Below are 26,462 nucleotides of genomic sequence, written 5' to 3'. Positions count from 1 at the left end.
ATTCCGAATCTCTGGAGCACAAGACTGTTGCACGTGTGGACGCTGTAGTGTACGCTGGCCACAGTCAGGTCCGTAGCTCGTGTTAGGAACTTCTGGAACATTTTCATTTCTCCTTTTCATTCCCTTACTACTCATCATGTCGGAATCTTACATAAAGGTAAGGTCAAGTGAACAAACTTCACCTTTTAAGGGTAAATCAATATATCAAGGTTTCAGCTGTTCAGGGCACTGTGCTTGAATTATTTCGTAGTTAACACTGACCGGCGTTCGTAAATAGACCTTTATTCGACGTTAGTTTTAGGAATCAAAGTTCCTTAAGGTTATATCATATTAAGAAGCAATTGCAGGCGACGTGTTTTCAATATTAAAAGTTTGTGAAATTAACATTGCATATAATAGTTAACAGGTGGCGTTGGCAGGTAGTTTGTTTATTTTTTTATTGACCTCTCACTACTGTAGAACCTCTCCGAGGGGTGATTACTTTTATTTGACCATGTTTTAGTTCGTTAGGTGTAAATAATATAATTTGTTTTATTCATTAAAATGTTGATATTGGTTCACGCTGATAAGCCGCATCTGATCACTGAGGTCTTTGTGAGTGGTTGGGTTAATATTTGTACAATACGTCTATAACCGTTTTGCCCCCAAGACCATTGTGTTGCCGATATTCGTTTTTCGATATTATTATACCCTATCTAAAAATTTAATGTGCCTAACTATTTAAGTACATCCAGAATAATACACAAGCACCAAGAAATGACCTCGAAAACCCATAAGTGGCGAGTAATTAGTATTGCAAAAGTAATTAAAATATTCTAAAAATCATTTGAACATTTTCTAAAAGCCATTTGAACAAGTTATAATCAAGATATCAAATTTTGGTTACTGTGATCCTTACAGCATGGCCTCAGAGTACTAATTTAGACCTTGTAGTTGGATACTCTCCCCACAACTGCCACGACGAAGTTCCTCTGACAAGCCTAGCTGCCTAGAGTTGCGCCAAGTTTCTCTGACTAATCTAGCCGCCTAGACTAGGGGGGGGGGGGTCGACACCAGAGAGCTTACTTCCGTTCTACGTTCGCTGGACGTGTATATAGTGTAAGCCCTGCAACACGCAACACCTCCTCTAAAGAAGCTCCTGCACAGCAACTTCCCAGCACCAGACTGTTTTGTATATAATATATTTTTATAAGAAAACAGCCATAGCTTAGTTCAGAGAGAAAAAGTATTTTTGGCCAAAAATCCTTTAAGGTTTTAAACTTACAATTTTATTGGCTTCGGCCAAAAATGGATTTTGTTCAAAATTTCAGTATATGTACCCTGATTGTAGCTGTTGCACAGATCTGTTAACCAAAATTTGATATCTTGATTATAACTTGTTCAAATGGCTTTTAGAAAATGTTCAAATGATTTTTAGAATATTTTAATTACTTTTGCAATGCTAATTACTCGCCACTTATGGGTTTTCGAGGTTATTTCTTGGTGCTTGTGTATTATTCTGGATGTACTTAAATAGTTAGGCACATTAAATTTTAGTTCAGAGAGAAAAAGTATTTTGGCCAAAAATCCTTTAAGGCAATAGACTTACAATTTTTGTCATTTTCGGCCAAAAAATGGATTTTGTTCAAAATTTCAGTATAGGTACTCCTGAATGTGCTGCTTAAGGATCTGTTAACCAAAATTTGATATCTTGATTATAACTTGTTCAAATGGCCTTTAGAAAATGTTCAAATGATTTTTAGAATATTTTAATTACTTTTGCAATGCTAATTACTCGCTACTTATGGGTTTTCGAGGTCATTTCTTGGTGCTTGTGTATTATTCTGGATGTACTTAAATAGTTAGGCACATTAAATTTTAGTTCAGAGAGAAAACGTATTTTTGGCCCAAAATCCTTTAAGGCTATAGACTTACAATTTTCGTCATTTCGGCCAAAAAATGGATTTTGTTCAAAATTTCAGTATAGGTACTCCTGAATGTGCTGCTTAAGGATCTGTTAACCGAAATTTGATATCTTGATTATAACTTGTTCAAATGGCTTTTAGAAAATGTTCAAATGATTTTTAGAATATTTTAATTACTTTTGCAATGCTAATTACTCGCCACTTATGGGTTTTTGAGGTCATTTCTTGGTGCTTGTGTATTATTCTGGATGTACTTAAATAGTTAGGCACATTAAATTTTAGTTCAGAGAGAAAAAGTATTTTTGGCCAAAAAATCTTTAAGGCTTTTTTAGATTTACAATTTTCGTCATTTCGGCCATAAAAAATGGATTTTGTTCAAAATTTCAGTATAGGTACTCTGAATGTGCTGCTTTATGATCTGTTAACCAAAATTTCTGATATCTTGATTATAACTTGTTCAAATGGCTTAGAAAAATGTTCAAATGATTTTTAGAATATTTTAATTACTTTTGCAATGCTAATTACTCGCCACTTATGGGTTTCGGAGGTCATTTCTTGGTGCTTGTGTATTATTCTGGATGTACTTAAATAGTTAGGCACATTAAATTTTAGTTCAGAGAGAAAACGTATTTTTGGCCAAAAATTCTTTAAGGCTTTAGACTTAAAATTTTTGTCATTTTCCGCCAAAAATGGATTTTGTTCAAAATTTCAGTATAGGTACTCCTGAATGTGCTGCTTAAGGATCTGTTAACAAAAATTTGATATCTTGATTATAACTTGTTCAAATGGCTTTTAGATAATGTTCAAATGATTTTTAGAATATTTTAATTACTTTTGCAATGCTAATTACTCGCCACTTATGGGTTTTCGAGGTCATTTCTTGGTGCTTGTGTATTATTCTAGATGTACTTAAATAGTTAGGCGCATTAAATTTTTAGTTCAGAGATATTTGCTTTTGCCAAAATCCTTAAGGCTTTTAGGATCTCTATAATTTTTGTCATTTTCGGCCAAAAAATGGATTTTATTCAAAATTTCAGTATAGGTACTCCTGAATGTGCTGCTTAAGGATCTGTTAACCAAAATTTTATATCTTGATTATAACTTGTTCAAATGGCTTTTAGAAAATGTTCAAATGATTTTTAGAATATTTTAATTACTTTTGTAATGCTAATTACTCGCCACTTATGGGTTTTCGAGGTAATTTCTTGGTGCTTGTGTATTATTCTGGATGTACTTAAATAGTTAGGCACATTAAATTTTAGTTGAGAGAGAAAAAGTATTTTTGGCCAAAAATCCTTTAAGGCTTTACACTTACAATTTTTGTCATTTTCGGCCAAAAAATGGATTTTGTTCAAAATTTCAGTATAGGTACTCCTGAATGTGCTGCTTAAGGATCTATTAACCAAAATTTGATATCTTGATTATAACTTGTTCAAATGGCTTTTAGAAAATGTTCAAATGATTTTTAGAATATTTTAATTACTTTTGCAATGCTAATTACTCACCACTTATGGGTTTTCGAGGTCATTTCTTGGTGCTTGTGTATTATTCTGGATGTACTTAAATATTTAGGCACATTAAATTTTAGTTCAGAGAGAAAACGTATTTTTGGCCAAAAATCCTTTAAGGCTATAGACTTACAATTTTCGTCATTTCGGCCAAAATGGATTTTGTTCAAAAATTTCAGCATAGGCAATTCTGAATGTGCTGCTTAAGGATCTGTTAACCAAAATTTGATATCTTGATTATAACTTTGTCTAAATGGCTTTTAGAAAATGTTCAAATGATTTTAGAATATTTTAATTACTTTTGCAATGCTAATTACTCGCCACTTATGGGTTTTCGAGGTCATTTCTTGGTGCTTGTGTATTATTCTGGATGTACTTAAATAGTTAGGCACATTAAATTTTAGTTCAGAGAGAAAACGTATTTTTGGCCAAAAATCCTTTAAGGCTATAGACTTACAATTTTCGTCATTTCTGCCAAAAAATGGATTTTGTTCAAAATTTCAGTATAGGTAATTCTGAAAATGCTGCTTAAGGATCTGTTAACAAAATTTGATATCTTGATTATAACTTGTTCAAATGGCTTTTAGAAAAATGTTCAAATGATTTTAGAATATTTTAATTACTTTTGGTAATGCTAATTTACTCGCTCTATGGGTTTTTCGAGGTCATTTCTGGTGCTTGCATTATTCTGGATGTACTTAAATAGTTAGCACATTAAATTTTAGTTCAGAGAGAAAACGTATTTTGGCCAAAATCCTTTAAGGCAATATTAGACTTACAATTTTTGTAATTTTCAGCCAAAAATGGGTTTTGTCTAAAAATTTCAGTATAGGTACTCCTGAATGTGCTGCTTAAGGATCTGTTAACCAAAAATTTGATATCTGATTATAACTTTGTCTAAAATGGCTTTGGTGAAAATGTTCAAATGATTTTTAGAATATTTTAATTACTTTTTGCAATGCTAATTACTCAGCCACTTATGGGTTTTCGAGGTCATTTCTTGGTGCTTGTGCATTATTCTGATGTACTTAAATAGTTAGGCACATTAAATTTTAGTTCAGAGAGAAAAACGTATTTTTGGCCAAAAACTTTTAAGGCTTTAGACTTACAATTTTGTCATTTTGGCCAAAATGGATTTTGTCTTCAAAATTTCAGTATAGGTACTCCTGAATGTGCTGGGCTTAAGGATCTGTTAACCAAAAATTTGGTCTTTGATTATAAATTGTTCAAATGGCTTTTAGAAAATTTCAAATGATTTTAGAATATTTTTAATTACTTTTGCAATGCTAATTACCTCGCCACTTATGGGTTTTCGAGGTCATTTCTTGCGCTTGTGTATTATTCTGATGTACTTAAATAGTTAGGCACACATTAAATTTTAGTCAGAGAGAAAAGTATTTCGGCCAAAAATCCTTTTAAAGCTTTAGACTTACAATTTTCGTCATTTCGGCCAAAATGGATTTGGTTCAAAATTTCAGTATAGGTACTCCTGAATGTGCTGCTTAAGGACCAAGTTAACCAAAAATTTGATATCTTGATTATAACTTGTTCAAATAGCTTTTAGAAAATGTTCAAATGATTTTAGAATATTTGTACCATTTTTGCAATGCTAATTACCGCCAATTTCATGGGTTTCGAGGTCATTTCTGGTGCTTGTGTATTATTCTGATGTACTTAAATAGTTAGCACATTAAATTTTAGTTCAGAGAAAACGTATATTTGGCCAAAAACTTTAAGGCTTTAGACTTACAATTTTCGTCATTTCGACCAGTGGATTGTGTCCAAAAATTTCAGTATAGGTACTCCTGAATGTGCTGTTTAAGGATCTTGTTAACCAAAATTTGATATCTTGATTATAACTTGTTCAAAATGGCTTTTAGAAAATGTTCGAAATGATTTTAGAATATTTTAATTACTTTTGCAATGCTAATTACTCGCCACTCTATGGGTTTTCGAGGTCATTTCTGGTGATTGTGTATTATTCTGATGTACTTTAAATAGTTAGTACATTAAATTTTAGTTCAGAGAGAAAGTATTTTGGCCAAAAATCCTTTATGGCAATAGACTTACAATTTTGTCATCATTTTCGGCCAAAAAATGATTTGTTCAAAATTTCAGTAGAGGTACTCCTGAATGTGCTGCTTAAGGATCTGTTAACCAAAAATTTGTTTTGATTATAACTTGTTCAAATGGCTTTAGAAAATGTTCAAAATGATTTTTAGAATATTTTAATTACTTTGCAATGCTAATTACTCGCCACTTATGGGTTTTCGAGGTCATTTCTGGTGATTGTGTATTATTCTGATGTACTTAAATAGTTAGGCACATTAAATTTTAGTTCAGAGAGAAAGTATTGTTGGCCAAAACTTTTAAGGTACAGACTTACAATTTTTGGCCATTTTCGGCCAAAAAATGGATTTTGTTCAAAATTTCAGTATAGGTACTCTGAATGTGCTGCTTAAGGATCTGTTACCCAAAATTTGATATCTTGATTGCGAACTGTCAAATGCTTTAGAAAAATGTTCAAATGATTTTAGAATATTTTAATTACTTTTGGTAATGCTAATGCATCAGCCAATTTATGGGCTTTCGAGGTCATTTCTTGGTGCTTGTGTATTATTCCCGGATGTACTTAAATAGTTAGGCACATTAAATTTTAGTTCAGAGGAGAAAACGTATTTTTTGGCCAAAAATCCTTTTAAGGTTAGGACTTACAATTTTTGTCATTTTCTGCTCTTGGTTTTGTTCAAAAATTTCAGTATAGGTACCCTGAATGTGCTGCTTACGATCTGTTAACCAAAAATTTGATATCTTGATTATAACTTGTTCAAGTGGCTTTTAGAAAATGTTCAAATGATTTTAGAATATTTTAATTACTTTTGGTAATGCTACTACCGCCACTTATGGGTTTTCGAGGTCATTTCTTGGTGCTTGTGCATTTATTCTCTGATGTACTTTCAAAATAGCAGTACAACAAAATTTTACCTAGAAGTTCTACCAAAACCCTTGCGCATACCTTGTCACCGGCCAAAAACGGATTTACCCAGTGGTAATTCTGAACGTGCTGTTTTAAGGATCTGTTGCTGCTAACCAAAATTTGATATCTTGATTATAACTTGTTCAAATGGCTTTTAGGAAAAAATTTCAAATGATTTTAGAATATTTTAATTACTTTTGGTAATGCTAATACCGCCACTTATGGCTCGGAGGTCACTTCTGGTGCTTGTGTATTATTCCTGATGTACTTAAATAGCAGTACATTAAATTTTAGTTCAGAGAGAAAGTATTTTGGCCAAAAATCCTTTAAAGCTTTAGGACTTACAATTTTCGTCATTTTCCCCGGCCAAAAATGGATTTTGTTCAAAATTTCAGTATAGGTCCTCCTGAATGTGCTGCTTAAGGATCTGTTAACCAAAATTTGATATCTTGATTATAACTTGTTCAAATGGCTTTTAGAAAAATGTTCAAATGATTTTAGAATATTTTTTAATTACTTTTGCAATGCTAATTACCGCCACCTATATGGGTTTTCGAGGTCATTTCTTGGTGCTTGTGTATTATTCTGATGTACTTAAATAGTTAGTACATTAAATTTTAGTTCAGAGAGAAAAGTATTTTTGCCAAAAATCCTTTTAAGGCAATAGACTTACAAATTTTGTCAGCTTTCTAGCCAAAATGGGTTTTGTTCAAAAATTTCAAAGTATAGGTACCCTTTTGAATGTAAGCTGCTTAAGGATCTGTTAACCAAAATTATACTGATTATGTAACTTGTTCAAATGGCTTTAAAAATGTTCAAATGATTTTTTAGAATATTTTAATTACTTTGCAATGCTAATTACTCAGCCACTTATGGCTGGTAAATACTTTTTGGTGACGTGCGCTATTCTCTGGGATGTGTACTTAAATAAACAGGCACATTAAATTTTAGTTCAGAGAGAAAAGTATTTTTACCAAAAACTTTGGGCGCTTTAGACTTCATAATTTTCGTCATTTCGGCCAAAATGGATTTCGGTTCAAAATTTCAGTATAGGTACTCCTGAATGCTGCTTAAGGACTGTTTAACCAAAAATTTGATGGTTCTTGATTATAACTTGTTCAAATGGCTTTTAGAAAATGTTCAAATGATTTTAGAATATTTTAATTACTTTTGCAATGCTAATTACCTCGCCACTTATGCCTGAGGTCACTTGGTGCTGTGTATTATTCTGATGTACTTTAAATAGTTAGGTACATTAAATTTTAAGTTCAGAGAGAAAAAGTATTTTTGGCCAAAAACTTTTAAGGCAATAGACTTACAATTTTTGTCATTTTCAGCCAAAAAAAATGGGTTTTGTTCAAAATTTCAGTATAGGTACCCTGAATGTGCTGCTTAAGGATCTGTTAACCAAAATTTGATATCTTGATTATAACTTGTTCAAATGGCTTTTTAAAAAAATGTTCAAAATGATTTTTAGAATATTTTAATTACTTTGCAATGCTAATTATCAGCCAATTTAAGGGTTTTCGAGGTCATTTCTTGGTGATTGTGTATTATTCTGGATGTACTTAAATAGTTAGGCACATTAAATTTTAGTTCAGAGAGAAAAGCATTTTTTGGGCCAAAAATCCTTTATAGCAATAGACTTACAATTTTTGGTTACTGGCCAAAATGGATTTTGTCTAAAAATTCTGCAGAGGTACCCTGAATGTGCTGCTTAAGGATCTGTTAACCAAAATTTGATATTTTGATTATAACTTGTTCTGCCGGCTTTTAGAAAATGTTCAAATGATTTTAGAATATTTTAATTACTTTGTAATGCCTAATTAATGCCACTTATGGGCTTTGAGGTCATTTCTTGCGATTGTAGTATTATTCTTGATGTAATTTTAACAGTTAGGCACATTAAATTTAGTTCAGAGAAACGTATTTTTGGCCAAAACTTTAAGGTTTAGACTACAATTTTCGCCTATTTCGCCAAAAATGGACGTGTTCAAAATTTCTATATAGGTACCTAGAATGTGCTGCTTAAGGATCTGTTAACCAAAAAAATTTGATATCTTGATTTATAACTTGTTCAAATGGCTTTTTAGAAAATGTTCAAATGATTTTTAGAATATTTTACTCATTTAAATGCTAATTACTTCCGCCACTTATGGGTTTTCGAGGTCATTTCTTGGTGCTTGTGTATTATTCTGATGTACTTAAATAGTTAGGCACATTTTCAAATTTTAGTTCAGAGAGAAAAACGTATTTTTGGCCAAAAATCCTTTTTAAGGCTTTAGGATTCTACAATTTCGTCATCATTTCGGCCAAAATGGATTTGTTCAAAATTTCAGTATAGGTAATTCCTGAATGCTGCTTAAGGATCTGTTAACCAAAAATTTGACATCTTGATTATAACTTGTTCAAGTGGCTTTTAGAAAAAATGTTCAAATGATTTTTAGAATATTTTAATTACTTTTGCAATGCTAATTACCTCACTTATGGGTTTTCGGTGTCATTTCTTGGTGCCGGTGCATTATTCTGGATGTACTTAAATAGCGAAAAGTATTAAAATTTTGAAGTTCAGGAGAGAAAACGTATTTTTGGCCAAAAACTTTTAAGGCTTTAGACTACAATTTTTGGTCGTATTTTCGTGCCAAAAATGGGTTTTAAGTTCAAAATTTCAGTATAGGTACTCCTGAATGTGCTGCTTAAGGATCTGTTAACCAAAAATTTGATATCTTGATTATAACTTGTTCAAATGGCTTTAAAATGTTCAAATGATTTTTAGAATATTTACCATTTTGCAATGCGCTAATTACTTCCGCCACTTATGGGTTTTCGAGAGGTCATTTCTTGGTGATTGTGTATTATTCTGGATGTACTTAAATAGTTGTGCGTGAAGTTCAGAGAGAAAGTATTTTTTGGCCAAAAATCCTTTATGTGCAAATAGATTCTACAATTTTGTCATTTTCGGCCAAAAATGGATTTTGCCCAAACACAGTAGAGGTAATTCTGAATGCTGCTTAAGGATCTGTTAACCAAAATTTGATATTTTGATTATAACTTCTGTTCAAATGGCTTTTAGAAAAATGTTCAAATATTTTTAGAATATTTTAATTATTTCGCAATGCTAATTACTCATACCTATGGGTTTTCGAGGTCATTTCTGGTGATTGTGCATATTCTGGATGTACTTAAATAGTTGAAAATACTAAATTTAAATTAGAGAGAAAAAGTATTTTGGCCAAAATCCTTAAGGCCTTTAGACTTACAATTTTGTCATTTCAAATGGATTTCGTTCAAAATTTCAAAGAGAAAATTTGAATGTGCTGCTTGCTGACGTTAACCGGAAATTTGATATCTTGATTATAACTTGTTCAAATGCTTTGTGAAAATGTTCAAATGATTTTTTAGAATATAATTACTTTGCACGCGCAAATTTACTCGCCACTTATGGGTTCTCTATAGTCATTTCTTTTTGGTGCTTGTGTATTATTCTGGATGTACTTATATAGTTAGGCACATTAAATTTTAGTTCAGAGAGAAAAAGTATTTTTGGCCAAAAATCCTTTAAGGCTTTAGACTTACAATTTTCGTCATGGCCAAAATGATTTTGTTCAAAATTTCAGTATAGGTACTAGGCTGTGGAGTCACAAACCCTCGACCACTCCCTCAAATTTTTATGCTCGAATTCGACTCCTTGGTCATATTTGTAACAACTATTTCTACCATCCTAATTGTACCTATGTCAAACCTGTATAGGTAAAAAGTGTTCAATTCAAAATATACTACAGCTGCTTAAGAATGATCACCATATTTAAGAACTACAAAAGATGATAGGCTTTGACTTTCAAAGTCAAATCAAAAGAAAATAAATTTATTAAGAATTCAAGATATTAAATTAGAAAAACAATTACTTACATGTATATATCTAAAAAGTCTTCGACCAGCATATGAATTTTGTTTAAGCTCATAATCTGATGTGGATCTAAATGGATGATCCTACAATTCTTTTAAAGTAATTATATATTTATGTACATTAAAGAAATAATACCTTATTATGTTTGATAAAACCTTACATGATTAAGTTATTAAATTAAATTTGCCTTAATCTCACCAAAACAGGTTGTAGCTAATTGTTTTGTAGCTTTATGAGCCCTGTGCAGTTTTCACCTAAACAAAAATTTGATATACCCAAAATTTCCCCAAATGGTAAAGAAGAGACTATCGCCCAAAATTATAGTGCTACTGTGCCCAACAAACGGCATAATGCTTATAAATGGAAATAAATTTCTTTTAATAATTTAAGAAAATTAGTGGGATCGCGGAATCACTGCAATGAATATGCCTGAGTTCATTTGCTCAGGAACAGACAGCTTCAGTCGAGTCGAGTTCGACAATTTTACCGACCGACCGACTCATTGCTTCTAAAATTTCCTCCGACCTCGACTGAGACCACTCCGACTCCACAGCCCTGCTAAAAGCAATTGTTTTGTCAAAACCACGCTTTACTGGCCAAGGCAGTCGCCTGTTAGTCACTTCATTCAACAAGTCTGTGACTTCATGATATAAAGTACAGTACAGTAATGTCTTTTAATAACATTGCAATACTTTTTACTTGTACAAATTTGTTCATAAATATTTTCATATGATTCTTTATATTGTATTCATAAACAGACTGTAACGAACACTTTGAGAATGAGTAATTTATTTATGCTGAATGATTATAATTACAATCATTGTGATTGACAACGAAGATTCAAGACTCTTCCCTGTCAATTGTGTTAAATTTCCCCGCGAAGGTTTGGGCCTTCCCGACAAAGGCGCTTGTGTCAGAGATAGGTCAAATTCGGCGCCATGATTTTACGCATGGTGGAAGTCTTCTTGGCCTTCCTTCACACTGTTTAGTAGTTTATAAATATGCTCATCCAATTGTAAACATGTATGTCAATTTTACTGAATAAGAACCCCATCATCATCCATTACAGTACGCAGCACAAACTTCAGCTTAGTGGCAATATACCAGATATCCCCCAATATTGACTTAACTGTCGGCGGCTCTGGTGACTCCAGCCTGACTTCTGGCGCCACCCCTGAATTTATGCATTTGAAATGCCTTAACTATGCTCCAGTGAACACCAAAGTTAGATTCCATTCACGCGGGTAGTGGTGGTTTCAAAAATTGATCATATTGATGTACACTGTTGTTTCCATTGGCATGGTTGCATTATATGCTTTCAGTACAGTACATTTCCAATTGGTCCTCAGCGATTGAAAACGAAATCAAGATGGAAACAGAGACGAGGGATAGGAATTTCACATTGTGGCGCTACTCAGTTCCTGTTTCATACACGCATTTCACCCAACAAAAATATTTCCTTTTGCATTTTCTTCATCCAGTTTCGCCTCACCAAAGTATTGTAGACCTAAATTTGACTGATTCAACATTATCTTATATACAAAACCAGGATAATTAATAGCCATGCACTGGGCGGTTTACCTTTCCTGTCCCACCAGCTAAGACAATTGGCAACTACAAATGAAACGGGTGTCCATTTTCCAAGGCAATTTAACGCACACGATACTGTGAACGCATTCGCAGACGATTTATGGAATCTTACCTAAGTTTTGTTCAATAAATACGGCAAAAAATGGGAGATAACTAATTTATGAGGAAAAATAATTTATAGATGATACTGGCTGCTTAGGCTACTACAAAATTGCCATAGACAATAGAATTTGATGGAATACACACTCTGTAAAATAAATTTCACTCTTTTCAGCCGCTCACGCTTGTTGGTCTATCCAGTGTTAATAATACCGAGTGCAGCAATCGCACTGGGAAATAGCAGTTAGAGTAGTTTTAGAGGAGTGTAATTTGGAAAGGAGAGACATCCATCTTTGCTAATAAAGACTAATGTTTAAATTTTACTTCACACTACCACTTGGTGTCATTTATTATTGCATCACTGAGTTTTCCTAAGGATTGTCATTTTGCAAAGTGATAACTGTCACAGAGTATGCTCAATAGTTGTAAAATGTAAACTCAGGAGCTCAGAATGTCGTAATGTAAACAAACATCAGTTGTATTTAGGAATATCAACACCAAAATATACATGTAAGCAATTTCATTGTAAATGTGATACTGCAGCGCTCAATTAAATTTAGTTATTTAACATGACTCATAGCATTTTATTTACAGAAGCATCCTTACATCGAAGTATGGATCCTGATTTTTTTACTTGATCAATGAAATTTCTGCTGAAGTCATCAGGCGAATCCATACATTTCGTGTGTGGTGCACATTGGGAAATTTGACAACTCAATAATTCCCTCCCAAAAAATGGGAGAGTTATTACAGTAGTCTTTTTTTTTCTTTTATTCTTCACCACTGATCGCTCAAGTAGCCGCTACATCGCCTGCCTTCTTGATTACTTTTCCCTTTTCTTTTATCCTCTTCACCAAAAGATCACCTATTAGCTGCTGGGCTATCGGTTACGCCTCTGTTACGCACTGTTGGCAGGCACTGGTCATGCAATCGCTCCTGAATATACCTGAACCCGCCTCCAGTGTTGTTCAAGTCTTGTCTTGAAAGAGCTCACACTGTGCCGCCACAACACTTCTGGTAGATTGTTCCAATAGTTCACAACTCCAAAAGTTTGTCCTCACAGTTTTCTGGACTTGGCGGCTTCTTCAATCTTGGTGCTGTGACTCCTAGGGGCGAAGGCCCGCCAGCTCCAAGTAAGGACACTGACTGATAATGCCCCCCTTGAGATGCTTATACACCCCAATTAGGTCACCCTGTCTGCCTGTAGTATAAGCTAGGCTAGTTCAGGCACTCCAATCTCTCAGGGTAGCTGAGGTGCCGGCGGCAGGGCACCAGCCCTGGTGGCCTCCTTGAACATTTTCAACCAACTGACAGTCCCTAGCATATCTCGGGACCAGGCGGGTGACAGTACTCCAAATGGGTAAGTACTTCACTCTTGAAGATCGTTAATGTAAGGATGGGCCATCTAGATATCTGAACGACTCCTTCTTATAAGACCCAATAATTTATTTGCCTGATTTACCTTCTTCGCAATGGCCCGAACTTCAGCTCATTGTCAACATACACACCTAGGTCCTTCTCACACATGCAGCCCTCAACTAGTGGCCAGCTTCTTCATCCTGTTGGGACATATACACGCCTTCCTTACCGCTGGTACCTAGGTGTATCCTCTCTCTTACACTCCCCGCGGACATTGAATCTCAGTATTATTTCTTTCTCGACTCATTCTTGGAGCCCACAGAGGTCCTTCTGCAGCTCTTCACAGTCCGCTTGGTTCTTGATTTCCACAATCCTACATACACAGCAAACATTTGTATGGAGGAGTGCAACATCAGGCAAGTCATTTATGAAACAAACAAACAAAAGCGGGCCTAATACACTGCCCTGTGGTACCCCGCCAGAGCAGGTAATGATGATGATTTCGCGGTCACTTATCACCACACACTGCTTCTGGCGGTCATGTAAGCCTCTATCCACGCTTAGACATTTCCTCAATTCGCGGCCCTTCCAGTTTGATTTTCAGCCTTTTGCAGTGTATACCGTCTAAAGCCTTGGGCAAAATCAGGTAAATATTGTCGAGACACACCCAGTTCCAGAATATGTGTCCAAATATCCAATACCTTGTGCAATTGTGTTAAGTACAGGATACCTCGCATAAAACCGTAGTTGCTGGCAACTTTTACAAGGTTGTTTCAGAGTAGATGTCTCCACAAGCGCATCTCTGGATAATACTCTCAAGTACTTTTACATACTATGCTGGTCAGGTCACCGGTTTATAGTTGTTCGTGGAGTGCCTACCGCCTTCTGAAGATAGGACTCACTACTACTCTTCCATTCACTGGGACCTTTGTTCATCCAGGCTTACAAAACAGGATCTTCTAGCCCTGGACAGCTTTATTTCTTTTACTAGTACCCTCTTCTGTGAACGAATGTGGGTCAGTGCTGTAACAACCGCCTGTCCTAAACGCGAGGAAGCAGCACTGCATCCTCTTGTGAACATCGGTGAAAAGAAACTGTTCAATGCCTCAGCTTTATCCTGGCTCGGAATCTGTGAACTACCATCTTCAAGCCTCAGGTCTGATACTCCTACTCGCTGCTTTTAATTTCTGACTTTGCATACCAGTAAAACGCCTTTGGGTTTGACTTGACCTCGCCAGTAACCAGCCTTTGGAACTCCTCTTTTCAGCCCTTTCTACACTCTATCTTTGCTTGTTCTGGCTCTTGCATACATCCTCCTGTCCTGCTCATATCATTTGACCCAACCCACGCCTTGAATTTCTGTTTTTTTCTTAACTCTGCTCTAATCAATATGTGGTTCATGTGTAGGATCCCCTGTGATTCCTAGAGGCATTGGGTTTGGTCTTGGGTATATATTTATCGCATCAAATGGATCACTTTACTAGTTATGATATTCAGCGTAGTGTCTGGCGCGTTTGTGCCTTAATGAGTCAGGCCAGTTGATACCTCTCATCTCTTCCCTCATCCCAATGTAATTTCCCTTGTAATATTTGCACCTTGGCCTGAACTATTATAGTGTAACGTCATGTATTATAAACCTTTCTAGTATACTTATACAATACAGTGTTCAAAATATCTCTTGCAGATTCTTGATAACTACAATGGCTATTCCTTGTCCAACTTCTGTGTGCCCAAGCATTATGAAGATGACTTGGAGGATATCATGATTCCTTGGGGACTCATCCAGGACAGGTGTTTAGACAGATTTCGTGGTGAAATATTTGCTATGTGGGAGGGCTGAGACACTGTCCGTGGATTTCTGAGAACAGATGTCTTATGATTATGGTTATACGAGTATTTTAGGTAGAGGTTCATGAAACTGTTATCACCCAAAGAAAATTGTAGAAGCATTTGGTTTAAATTTTTTGTAAACACTAATATATTAAACAGAAATGGAAACAATACATAGAACCTAATAGAACCTGATCTAACATACCCATAGGTTACTTTTACTTTTATCCTCTTCACCACTGATCAGCTCGTTAGCTGCTTGGGCGACGTCACGTCTCTGTTACTTTCTTTTTTCTTTTTATCTTCTTCACCAAATATGTAATGTCCTGTTTTGTAATAATAAATTCATTTTATAAGTTATTAGATATCTCCAGCCAGATGAATTATCCATAGATTTTATTGTACCCTGTACATGTGTACATGCTGCATCCCATTAATTGGCTCCTATGTGGACAGATTTCCATTCATGTTATTACCTGTATTTTGAAGTTCTAGAATTTGTGTGTAGTAAACTTTAATATGTAAATGAATGGTGCACCTAAAACAAATGTTACATTGAAGCTGGTAAGCCTGGTACAGTACTCGAGTCCCAGCATTTTTGTCATACCAAAGGCCAAACCAGAGCTGTAAGTCAGGGTAACCTCTTAAAAATATTTTTAAAGCAACCAAGCTTGGCCTACAGCTGATAGATATGGTAAAGGTGGAACAGATGGCTAACATGAGAAAGAGTTGTTCGATTTCAATCATTTTTTCCACACATGTTCTGTGGATGAAAGTAATAAAAACAATGTAACAATGCACAGAACTCATAGGAACTTGACCCAACCAACTCAACCAAAGAAACCTACCTAACTTATTAGCCAGCCCCGGACCCTTGTATATTAGAAAGACATTACATGTATTTTGAAACGCTTTGGTGTAATTTTATGTTTTTTTTTGTGGACTTGAGAGTACACTGAGTCCGGAAGGCATTTTGACCTTCAATTTCTCATCCTTTGTACCCAGCCCACTATAGGTGATTATTTCTGGTAGAAAACAAACCTTAAATTTTTATATTTTTGTACAATATAAATAATTTTTGTATTTAATTATACTACATATGATAATTTTAGGTTATCCCATTTTACTGGATTTCTTGGATCACTGATGAATCCAGGTATCCTTAAGGCGGCGGCACACTGGGCACTTTCCTCCAAACATGTTGCCCGTTTTGCTGGTCGCTGGCCTGACGGCCCAGCAAGGAGCAGGATTTTTGCTGTTGCGAGAAATGGACAACAGTTTGGCGGGGATCTTTGCTGGCCGGATTAGTGCTCAAATGAGCTTCATATAATTTCAAGTAAAAATTGAAATAAATCATGAAGCAATAATACGTAATTTAAAATATAACACATAAACGGTGACTTATTTACATTTATTCATCACTTTAAAACTTCTTCAGCTTGTTAAATCACTATTCAGGGCCTTTGACCAGCCAACCGCCGTCACTTTTAAAGAAACTTCAAGACTCACCCATTCTCTTTTCTTTAGCTTTTACAGATGTCTCACTTGCTTCAGCAATTGAAGAACTTTAGCACAATCCTTCAAGGCCTCAACTGTAGTAGCGGATCCACAATGAATCTCGTCTAGATGCTTTGTTGTTGTTTTTGTTGCGTTGGGCAGACGTGCCAACAAAGTACAGTATCACAGTGTGACGCAAAACGTCACTTTGTTTTGCTGGCCAGATCGTGTTTGCCAAACATGTGCCCAGTGTGCCGCCACATTTAGTTGTGTAGATCATTTTGTTTGGATTTGAATTGCTGTACAGCTTTTATTTAATGACATTTTCTATTTATGCCCAAACAAAAGGGTAATTCACAGAAAATTTAAAATTTTTCATCTGCGATAAAATAAAATTTTTGCATTATTACTGAAGGATTTTATTTTTTTATTTTGTATCTGTCTTAACAACTATGCTTTTAATCATTCTGCTGATGTGTTTGAAAACATTTGTTTTGTTTTTTTACTTTGTCTACAGAACAGAAAGACTGGCTCGGGATATTTTTCAGGATGTAAAAGACGAGCCCCTAACAGCTCTCTGCGTCCTTAAAGGTGGATACCGCTTCTTCACAGATTTACTGGACAAACTAACGACTCTGAATCGTTCCCAGGGCTCTGTGTCTGTGCCACTCTATGTTGACTTCATTAGACTAAAGAGTTATGAGGTATGAGTTTTTAAAATGGCAATATGTACAGTAATTTAAGAACACCTTTATCCTTATTATTTTCATGTACTTTGTTTGATGTGATCAGGGGTAGGAAAGTTCACAATATTGAAATGTACGATAATAAATTGTGTTAGTGTGTTAATACAGTATATGCATCAGGCTTCAATAAATTTTTTCCTCAGAATGCAGATTCTACTGGTAATATACTGGTTGTTGGGGGGACAACATGGTCAATCTGACTGGGCGCAATGTGCTGGTAGTTGAAGACATCATTGATACAGGACGCACGATGCAAAAACTTTTGGCCATCCTCGAGAATCATCAACCAAAGTCTGTCAAAGTAGCTTCTTTGTTAGTTAAGAGGCGGCCAAACTCTACTGGATATAGACCAAACTGTAAGTGAATTTAATCATTTATTACTTATACCCTGTATTTTGTTTAATGCAGGCTGACATTTTTAAACTTATTTGTTCATATTGTAATGAAAATGTCTTTGGACTTCAATTCCTGAAAGCTTTTTATTTTTTTGGAAACAGAGGTCGTAAGTGTCTATAGGTACAGTCAGGGTTGCTGAGAGCTGGCTAGGGCCACGGGAAAGATAAATTTATGGGTCCCCTTTACAGATATAATTGATAGTTACATGCCCCTTTTCCCAGACCCTAGGGATTTATCCCAGCTTCCCCACCCAATCGGTGGCCATGGGTACAGTACAGTACCCACTTTCAAGCACCATCCGAGCAGAGCATGTTACTTCTCAGGAGGCTTTGAGAGTTTTACAACAGGGACATATCCAAATGGACAGTGTTTTATTGCACTGCAAACACATCAGTTGTATGAGTCCAGATTCAGATCTTGAGACAAATGAGGGATCATGGTCCCTCATTTGTCTCATGATCTGTCTCTCCTGTACTGTATCAGATACAGTACTGTAATTCAGCTTCCTGCTCACTGTTAGACTGTTGGTACTGTACTTTCCAACTTAAAGTAAGCCCTAGGAACTGGTTAAGAGGAGCAGTGTACAGTATATTGTAAGCTTTTCTAATTAATGACTTTTACCACATAAATTTTTATTATACAGTAAACCCCAGATATAACGGACTTATTGGGGGGGAAGACCGGTCTGCTATATTCGGATCCGGAATAATAACAGATTGTGTCTGAGATACTTTAAACCAACATAGTCTGAAGTGACCATGTGTTTCACTTTTCACCACTAACACTCACCATCATCACCAACACTCACCATCATTACCAACTCTCACTATCACCACCACCACCAGTCACCATCACCAATGCATCACCAACCCTCAGCATCACCAATACTCACCATCACCAATGCTTCACCATCACCGCCAACACTCCACCACCAACACTCCATAATCACCAACACTCACCACCACCAACACTCACCACCACCAACACTCACCACCAACATCCCATCACCAACGCCACCACCACCAACAACACTCACTACCACCAACACTCACTACCATCACCAACACTCCACCATCACCAATACTCTCTACCACCACCAACACTGTCTACCATCACCAACACTCCACCAACACTTCACCATCACTCGCCACCAACACTCCACCACCACCAACACTCTCCACCACCACCAACACTCTCCACCACCACCAACACCCCACCACCACCAACACTCACCATACCAACACCCCCACCTCACCAACACTCTTCACCACCAACACTCTTCACCACCAACACTCACCACCACCAACATGAATGTGAATTATTATACACTGGTGAAAGTGGTGATAATAAGCTGTTTTATAGGGCTGCACACATCTCAAATCCTGATTGAGGAGCTAAGTTGTTCTGTTGGTGACTGCTTCTTTATGGTTGGGCTCTGAGCCTCTGATTCTAATGTGTTCAGATCATGTATTATATGGATCCAGGGGAGCCAGTTACTGCCCATCTTTCTATCTCAAACTGTACTTAAATGAAGTCTTTAAAACTTTGAACTGTAAAAGTAGAATACTGTATTAAGATGAATTTAAACTTAATTTTTGCCTTTAAGCATGTAGGATGAGTCTCAATGACTGATCAGTGCTTGTGTTTTAAAAATTTTGCCTTTGCACCATGATTTTTTGAGATAGAAAAGAATATAAGTGATTGCTAAATCATCATGAATGTAATGTTTATGATTAATAGCACTATAAAAAGCTATAAAATGGGCTACAAATGCCTAAAACTCTGTAAAACCAACATAATGGATTTTTTTTAACTAATGATTTTGCCATCCTTGGTTTTTCAGGGTCAATTTATGGTGTTTACGTGTTATTCTGGATGTACTTAAGTGGTTAAACATATTAAATTTAAATTCTTACTGTTTTGCCCATAATCTTGATCTCACCAATTTTGTTCATAATCTCAAAACCTGTATGTGTAATCTATGTAGATTTTACATACAAAAAATGGGGAGGGGGGGACTTGCAAAAGCAAAAGGGGCCATGTTAAAAAGTTTGGGAACCACTGCTACCGTAAACCAAAGAATTACACAGACTTTGTTCCTTTTCAGACTGTGGTTTTGAAATTCCAGACAAGTTTGTGGTGGGTTACGCTCTGGACTACAATGAGTACTTTAGAGATCTTAATGTAAGTAATTACTGTATTGTTTCCTGAGAATATAATTCTGTACATAAAATATATAGTAATCTCTCCGTTAGCCAGAATAATTGGTGCAGAGCTTTTCCAGGAATGAGAGACTTCTGGGTTATGAGACAAATCACTCAAACCCGGCTATGTTATTTGTTACTTATGTTTTTTTTACCTTGCATTATTTGATTTTAGTTTTTAAAGTCTTTATTTTAATTCGGTGACATATGACCTAAGCTGTTGCGCTGCCAGGGATGTAATTACCACAATCAATCAGTCGGTCTCAAACCCGGAAAAATCCCACTTCCCCGGAATTTTTCCGGCGACTTGGAAAAGTTTCCGAGAGTCTAAACTATGCATCTCACACGGACAGACACTATCCCATATCCCCAGAATGTTTCTAGGTGCTGGGGAAAATTTTCTGAGGGTCTAAGAGAGTCTAGACTACACATCTCATCTCAAATATAAGGTTCACATCTTATTTCACAAGGACAAACACTCCCATTACATTTAGACCGTGGACACAAGTGCAAATATTTATGGCTAGTGAAAAAGTGTATAAACTTTTATTCACATCATCTGTTCTAATTGTGTTAGAGAGATGAATTTGGTACCATAATGATCTTGAAAAAATGCTCTACAAGACAGTTTCAATAAAAGATCAGTAAAAAAATATTTTTATACAATATGATGGAACTCAATTATTTTATGAAGAAACATAAGAAATATTTTTACCAGAGTCTATAAAATCAGTTCAAATTTAGAAAAACCATTTTTTTATTAAAATAATCTTTAATACTTTTCTAAAAGTTTGGTTAGGTGAACATATTTAAACAACAAAAAATCTATATGATTCAGGCATGCGAGGCATGAATAGAGCTGTGACACCCCCAAGAGTGGAATTTTACACTCTGTACTGTACTGGGGAAAGTTTTCCCCAAGTCCAAACTATTCATCTCATGAGAGAACTGTGTTTATTTACACAAACACCTCTGAACACATACAATATATTGTAAATAAACAAAATAATGTATACTACTACTACTGTACTGTATACAGTATAGTGTACTCACCAGTGGCTGCTGTCGTCTTGAGCCTACATACAGTAAGCATACACTGTCCACTCTCCTGAATGTACAGTACAGTATACATGACTGTAATCACTTAGTACATCTTAACACTGGCGATGGAGGTTGGGTAGGGGATTAGTGGTGTCTCATGTTACTTATCTGACCCGATATCAGGTTACCCATTGTAAACTCCTCTCTCATTTGCAGTGGAGATGGGGTGGGGGATTTGTGATCTCGTTTTACTGACCTGCTGACCTGAAAATGTCTTGAATAAAGATGAATGCTAAGGTGCTCTTAGTGTTTCCCTTATACTGTAGAGTATTGTACATATGGTACTTTACACTTACTGAATGTGCAGTACAGTATAATGTAACTAATCACTTTTTATGTCTTAACACTGCTTTAACATTGTATTCAGAGCTGATTGTGTCCTGGTACAGTAATGTACAGTACTGCACAACGCAAATTGTATGCAAAAACAGCAGCTAGCGAGGAACATCCTTCTATAATGGCAGCAGAATATGAACTAAGTGTGCAAGCTACCAAAGCAGCTAGCTCACCCATGAACCTCGCACGTGGAGCTGCGGCAGAGCATGATGCAGTCTCTTGGTACTCCCTGAAAATTTACTACTCGGCCCCGAGTGGAAAGGTTTGGAGAAAATTTGGGGGAATTTTTCCTTGAAAATGACCCTGATTTTCATCCCCGGAAACTCATGAGCAGACCCGGAATAGAGAGAATTGTTCTTGACAAATTCCAGCCTGATTTCCATTCCAGCTATTGGAGAGTTCCAGGGACCAGGGATTCCAGCTAACGGGGATCTTACCGTAGTCACAAAATAAGAAAGTTTTATAGCCAACTAGTTTGCCTTTTGCTCGTCACTTAATTTGCTTAATAGCAAATAACACTGTCTTGCAGTTATGTACAGTATATTATTGAATAGCAGCATCTTATGCATCAAACAATAGTTAAATCTGTGCTTTGAAACTGGCAAGTTTTCAGTTGACTGCCCTAGGAGGATAAGTGTTAATTCACTCATTATTACCCAACTGCCTAAGTTAACAATTTGTATGATCCAGGGTGAAGGAATTATCCAAGAAGTCTACAACTCACCAACTGCATTGGCTAACTAATACCTCAGACACGATCTACAAATCTATTATTATCCAGGTTTCTAGTAACTGGTGGATAAATAGAGGCAAATGGTGTAAAGAAACTTGCATGGGATTTGAACTCAAAGCTACTCATGAGTATGCTGACCATTACCACAGGTTGCTTGACTGCATTGATTTTCTTCACAGCCCCATGACTCGCTAATCCCAGTGGTGTCTGGTTGATCAGTATCTGAATACTGTAAGTTCATAAATTTTCAGTCTTATAAACTCGACTTCTGGCATTTGTGTACCAACGCTTTATTGTCCCAGTGTGTATTGTTGTTATCCTAGAAATATGTGAGCCTTGAGAGTAAATAAAATCTTTCTCATTTATCATCATTATCAGTGGAGTAGTATTATTATTTAGGAATTAGAGCATGCACATTATATACCGGTACAGTTAGGTTGCCATTTGTCTTTACTGATGGGAGGGCTATAAGACTAGTTTATCCTTCTTATCATCCTGTATCCTGACTTCTTGCCTGCATTCTCATTATGGATTGCTGCATGACTTTCAGATTGTCCCCCAGTTCTTTTTCGTTTTTTTTTTCTGGCAAATTGTCAGGTTGGGGAAAATATAGATATTGTACTACAGTACCTGCATGGCTATCTTCTACAACAGTACTTGCTTAAGGTTTCATGCCTTTTTCATTATTGCCTATCTGTAATTAAGCTTGGGGATGGTGATTCTCACTAATTGTTTGCTTGTTTATCAAGTCTTTCCACACTTATGATGCATAGCTCATCCACAAAGTTAACCACTCTTTATAGCATATATGAGGAGCTCCGGACCATTATCTGTTAAGTGCCAAAATAGAAAATGAAGCAAAATGTTCAGGTAGGAAAGTGTGACATACAATATTCTTTTCAGAGGACTCTCACCCACATGTATAGGATCTCAGTCGGCTCTCTGACTTATCCAGGGGACAGGAGAGGTTGGGAAATACAATGCAATACATAACACGTTTCAGCGATATTTGGGTCTTAGCAGGTTATGGTCCGGAGCTCCTCTTATGCAATGGCATTTTCATGTGAATCTCTCTCATTCCTTTCTATAGTCTTTGTAATATAATGATCTTTGCATCAATCAATTTACAGTTACTTATTCAACTCATCCTGAAGATTTTTTATAACATTTCCTTTTGAATTCTTGAGAAATTCTTTAGAAATTCATGCTACTAAAGTGAAAGCAGGTTAATTTTCTTTCACATCAAAATACACTCTTTATGCTGCTTAGAAGAGCAAAAATGGTAACCATGGTGTTTTTGTCCAGTTCCAGCAATTAACCCTTTGAGGACAGTAATGGTAACTTGTGATCATTACCCGGTACCCACTGAACAGCGAATATTGAAAAGAAATCATAAAAGCATTTGAATCTTATAAACTCCTGATCTACACCACCCATTCTAATTGCACTCTTCATACATATGATTTTATAGGCATTTCTTTTTCTGTGATCAAATCTGGACAGTTGTGACACTGAAAAGTTTTTAGAATTAGTCGTACTTCACATATACCGTAAACATTTTAGCTCAGTTTGTTCACATGACACTAGACCTGCTCCATCCTGTTTCTTGGTGTTTTGGAACCTCACAGGTCACACACTGATCACCTGTAGCCTATGCATGTAGGATTGCAACATGAAATACTATATTTTTAGCAGAGGATTTCAGATTAATGGGATGCAGTGGATGAGTGGATAGAGCTCTCATGTCCTGTCTTAAAAGTCACTGGTTTGATCCCCAGGCACTCCTAGTCCACCGAGCTGTAAATGGGCACAGTACCTCGCTTTATATTTGGTGAAATGAAGTTGCTGGCTATACTGACTCCTTGCTTTCAGAAGATTTAGTATACAATGACCTCAGAGGACATTACTCAGTCGAGTGTTCATATCTGGAGCTGATGAATGCCTGCCCACTAGAGGTTATAGCTTGAGGTTAAAAAAGCCACAAGTTCAGAAAATTGTCTGGGCAACTGAGCAAGCGGTTATGGAGTGAGGGTTGTGAATTTTTGGAACAATCTGCCAGAGAGCATTGTGACGGCACTGAGTGTGAGTTCCTTAAAGACCAGAGTTGAACAACACTGGCACAGGCACAGATTCATTTTGTAACCAGTCCAGTACATGCTCAGTACTTGCCAAAAGTGTGTAACAGAGACATGACCGACTGCCCAAGTGGCTAATAAGCTGATTGGTGGTGAAGAGGATAAAGTATCCTGATGGACAGTCATGCTAGTGGGACGAACTTTTAACTCTTTCATGAGACGAGGGACCTGGTTTCCCTCCCTCCTTCCTTGGTGTTCCTTGTGAGCAAGAAAATGAGAGGTTCCGAGAATTAGAATCTTTATACTGTACTGCATTTAGCTGTCTAAGGTATCAAAGAGCAAGGAAACAAACTTTCCTTACGAGGTGAGCTTGTGATAGCTGTTTTGGTATCACACTAATTGTTTTAATTAAGTTCTGGAACTCTTTAAGTGGCAGGGCTTAATGTAAACACTTCTTGGTGTTTTCTGTTTTATTGCTGAAAGCAGGTTTTTTCACAGGTACAATCTGAGAAAATATATTGTGAATTCTTTCCAGGGAAGTGTTGTGAATATCACTTTGAGATAACACTTCTGTTAAGTGTGAATTTCCCTTTCTAGTGGTATTAAGTGAACTGCCTCTCTGGCATGAGAGAGTGATAGTGGAGCGAACGATGTTTACTGAATCAGTTGACCCTGTCTTGACCCGTGATAGATGCAACCTCAGTGATCTACTCGTAAATAACATGGTGAATAACTTGGTGTTATTCATTTGGGTGTATTTATATAAAGCAAAGGTGCTGTTACAAGCTTCTGTGGTACTAGGAGTTCAACCCTAATTCATTGGGTGAGGAACTGCTGTGCAGTAATTTATACAAGGTATGTAATGCACATAACCAGCCACATGGCAAGTAAAGATGTAAGACACGAAATGTAAACTCTAGACAAAGCAGGCTTTGTCAGTGTTGTAGTTGAATATTACAGACCACACAATTCATACCCTCTTCTGTAAAACAGAATTTAATTCATCACTCTTCTGTTTCTAGATGAGAGTCAAAGTTAGAATCTACCTTTTGAATAGGATATGGTAGACAAACATGAGACCATTCGTCAAACACTCTCTTAATAAATTATTAATACAGTTTATAATAAATGCCATTTCATTCCCACAGCACATCTGTGTGATCAACAACAATGGTAAAGAGAAATATGCAGTTCCACAGGGAGCACACTAGTAAGTCTAGAGTGTTACCATGTGACTTGAAGATTCACTACGTTTAAAGTAAACATGTTTACATCTGAAGATGGTTTTGTATGAAGCCTTTAAAGATTTGTATCATGAATTGATAGCCATTAATACATCTATTTTCATTGTTGCTTTTGGGATCAAGACTACATGACACCATATAGTAATATGTAAGTTACATAATTTATATTTTTGATACAGTATAGTAAAGCAAATGAATACCTGTGTACTGTATATAGTTTTCATTTCAATGAAAGAATGAACGTGTACCTTCTTTTATACCATACTCTAATACAGTGGTTCTCAACCTTGTTTGCCCCATGCACCCCTTTCACCACATGTCAGAATGTCATTCCCCCCTCCTTTCCAAGATTGTCTGCCTCAAAAAGTGCATTCCAAATAATATGCATATAATACTGAAAATCCTTTATTTTTTCCATATTAGTACATATACATTTACAATTTTACATGGATTATTTTTATAGTGGAGTTTTACAAATTAAATGCCAATTGAAAATGTTGATGGATTTATAAAACTTTAATAAAAGTAAAATATTTTTTTTATATTTATAATGAATTACTTAACAGACCAAACTGAAGCATAATGCAATAAACAAAAAGTTCAATAGAATACCAGGATATTGTAAATTTGCAATTAATTTTATTCAGATGAAGATTACAGTCAATGAGAAACCTGTGATTGTTTTTTCTTCGCCAATTCTGGGATACGCGGAGGAGTGCTTGAAAGGGCACAACGCAGGTCATTTTCTGCCTCTAATCTACTACGTTGCTTCGTTTTAATTTGCAACAGAGTTGAAAAGCCTGACTCACAAAGATATGTCGACACAAACGGAAGCAATGCACGGATAGCTCTTTCTGCCACTTTTGGGTAGGAATCGCACATCAAGGGCCAAAATTCTGTGATTGATTTCTCATCGAACATATCTCTTGCTCCCGAATCAGTTTCCCCCCCCCCCT

General features: G+C 36.0%; 1 protein-coding gene across 1 annotated transcript; it reads left to right on the top strand.

Annotated features, from left to right (window-relative positions):
* LOC121874160 (hypoxanthine-guanine phosphoribosyltransferase-like) lies at positions 1-25,541 on the top strand. Its single transcript, XM_042378138.1, is given in 7 exon segments — positions 1-157; positions 15,029-15,135; positions 17,189-17,375; positions 17,561-17,591; positions 17,594-17,773; positions 19,921-19,997; positions 25,411-25,541. Coding segments are annotated over 7 exon segments (666 nt in total). The 5' UTR covers positions 1-136; the 3' UTR covers positions 25,474-25,541.
* The last annotated feature ends 921 nt before the right edge of the window (positions 25,542-26,462 follow it).

This window comes from Homarus americanus, unplaced genomic scaffold (assembly GCF_018991925.1).
Source record: "Homarus americanus isolate GMGI-L3 unplaced genomic scaffold, GMGI_Hamer_2.0 scaffold49667, whole genome shotgun sequence".
Classification (NCBI taxonomy): Eukaryota; Metazoa; Arthropoda; class Malacostraca; order Decapoda; family Nephropidae; genus Homarus; species Homarus americanus.
Note: the sequence above shows the minus strand (reverse complement) of the source record. Positions and strands in the feature narration are given on the sequence as shown.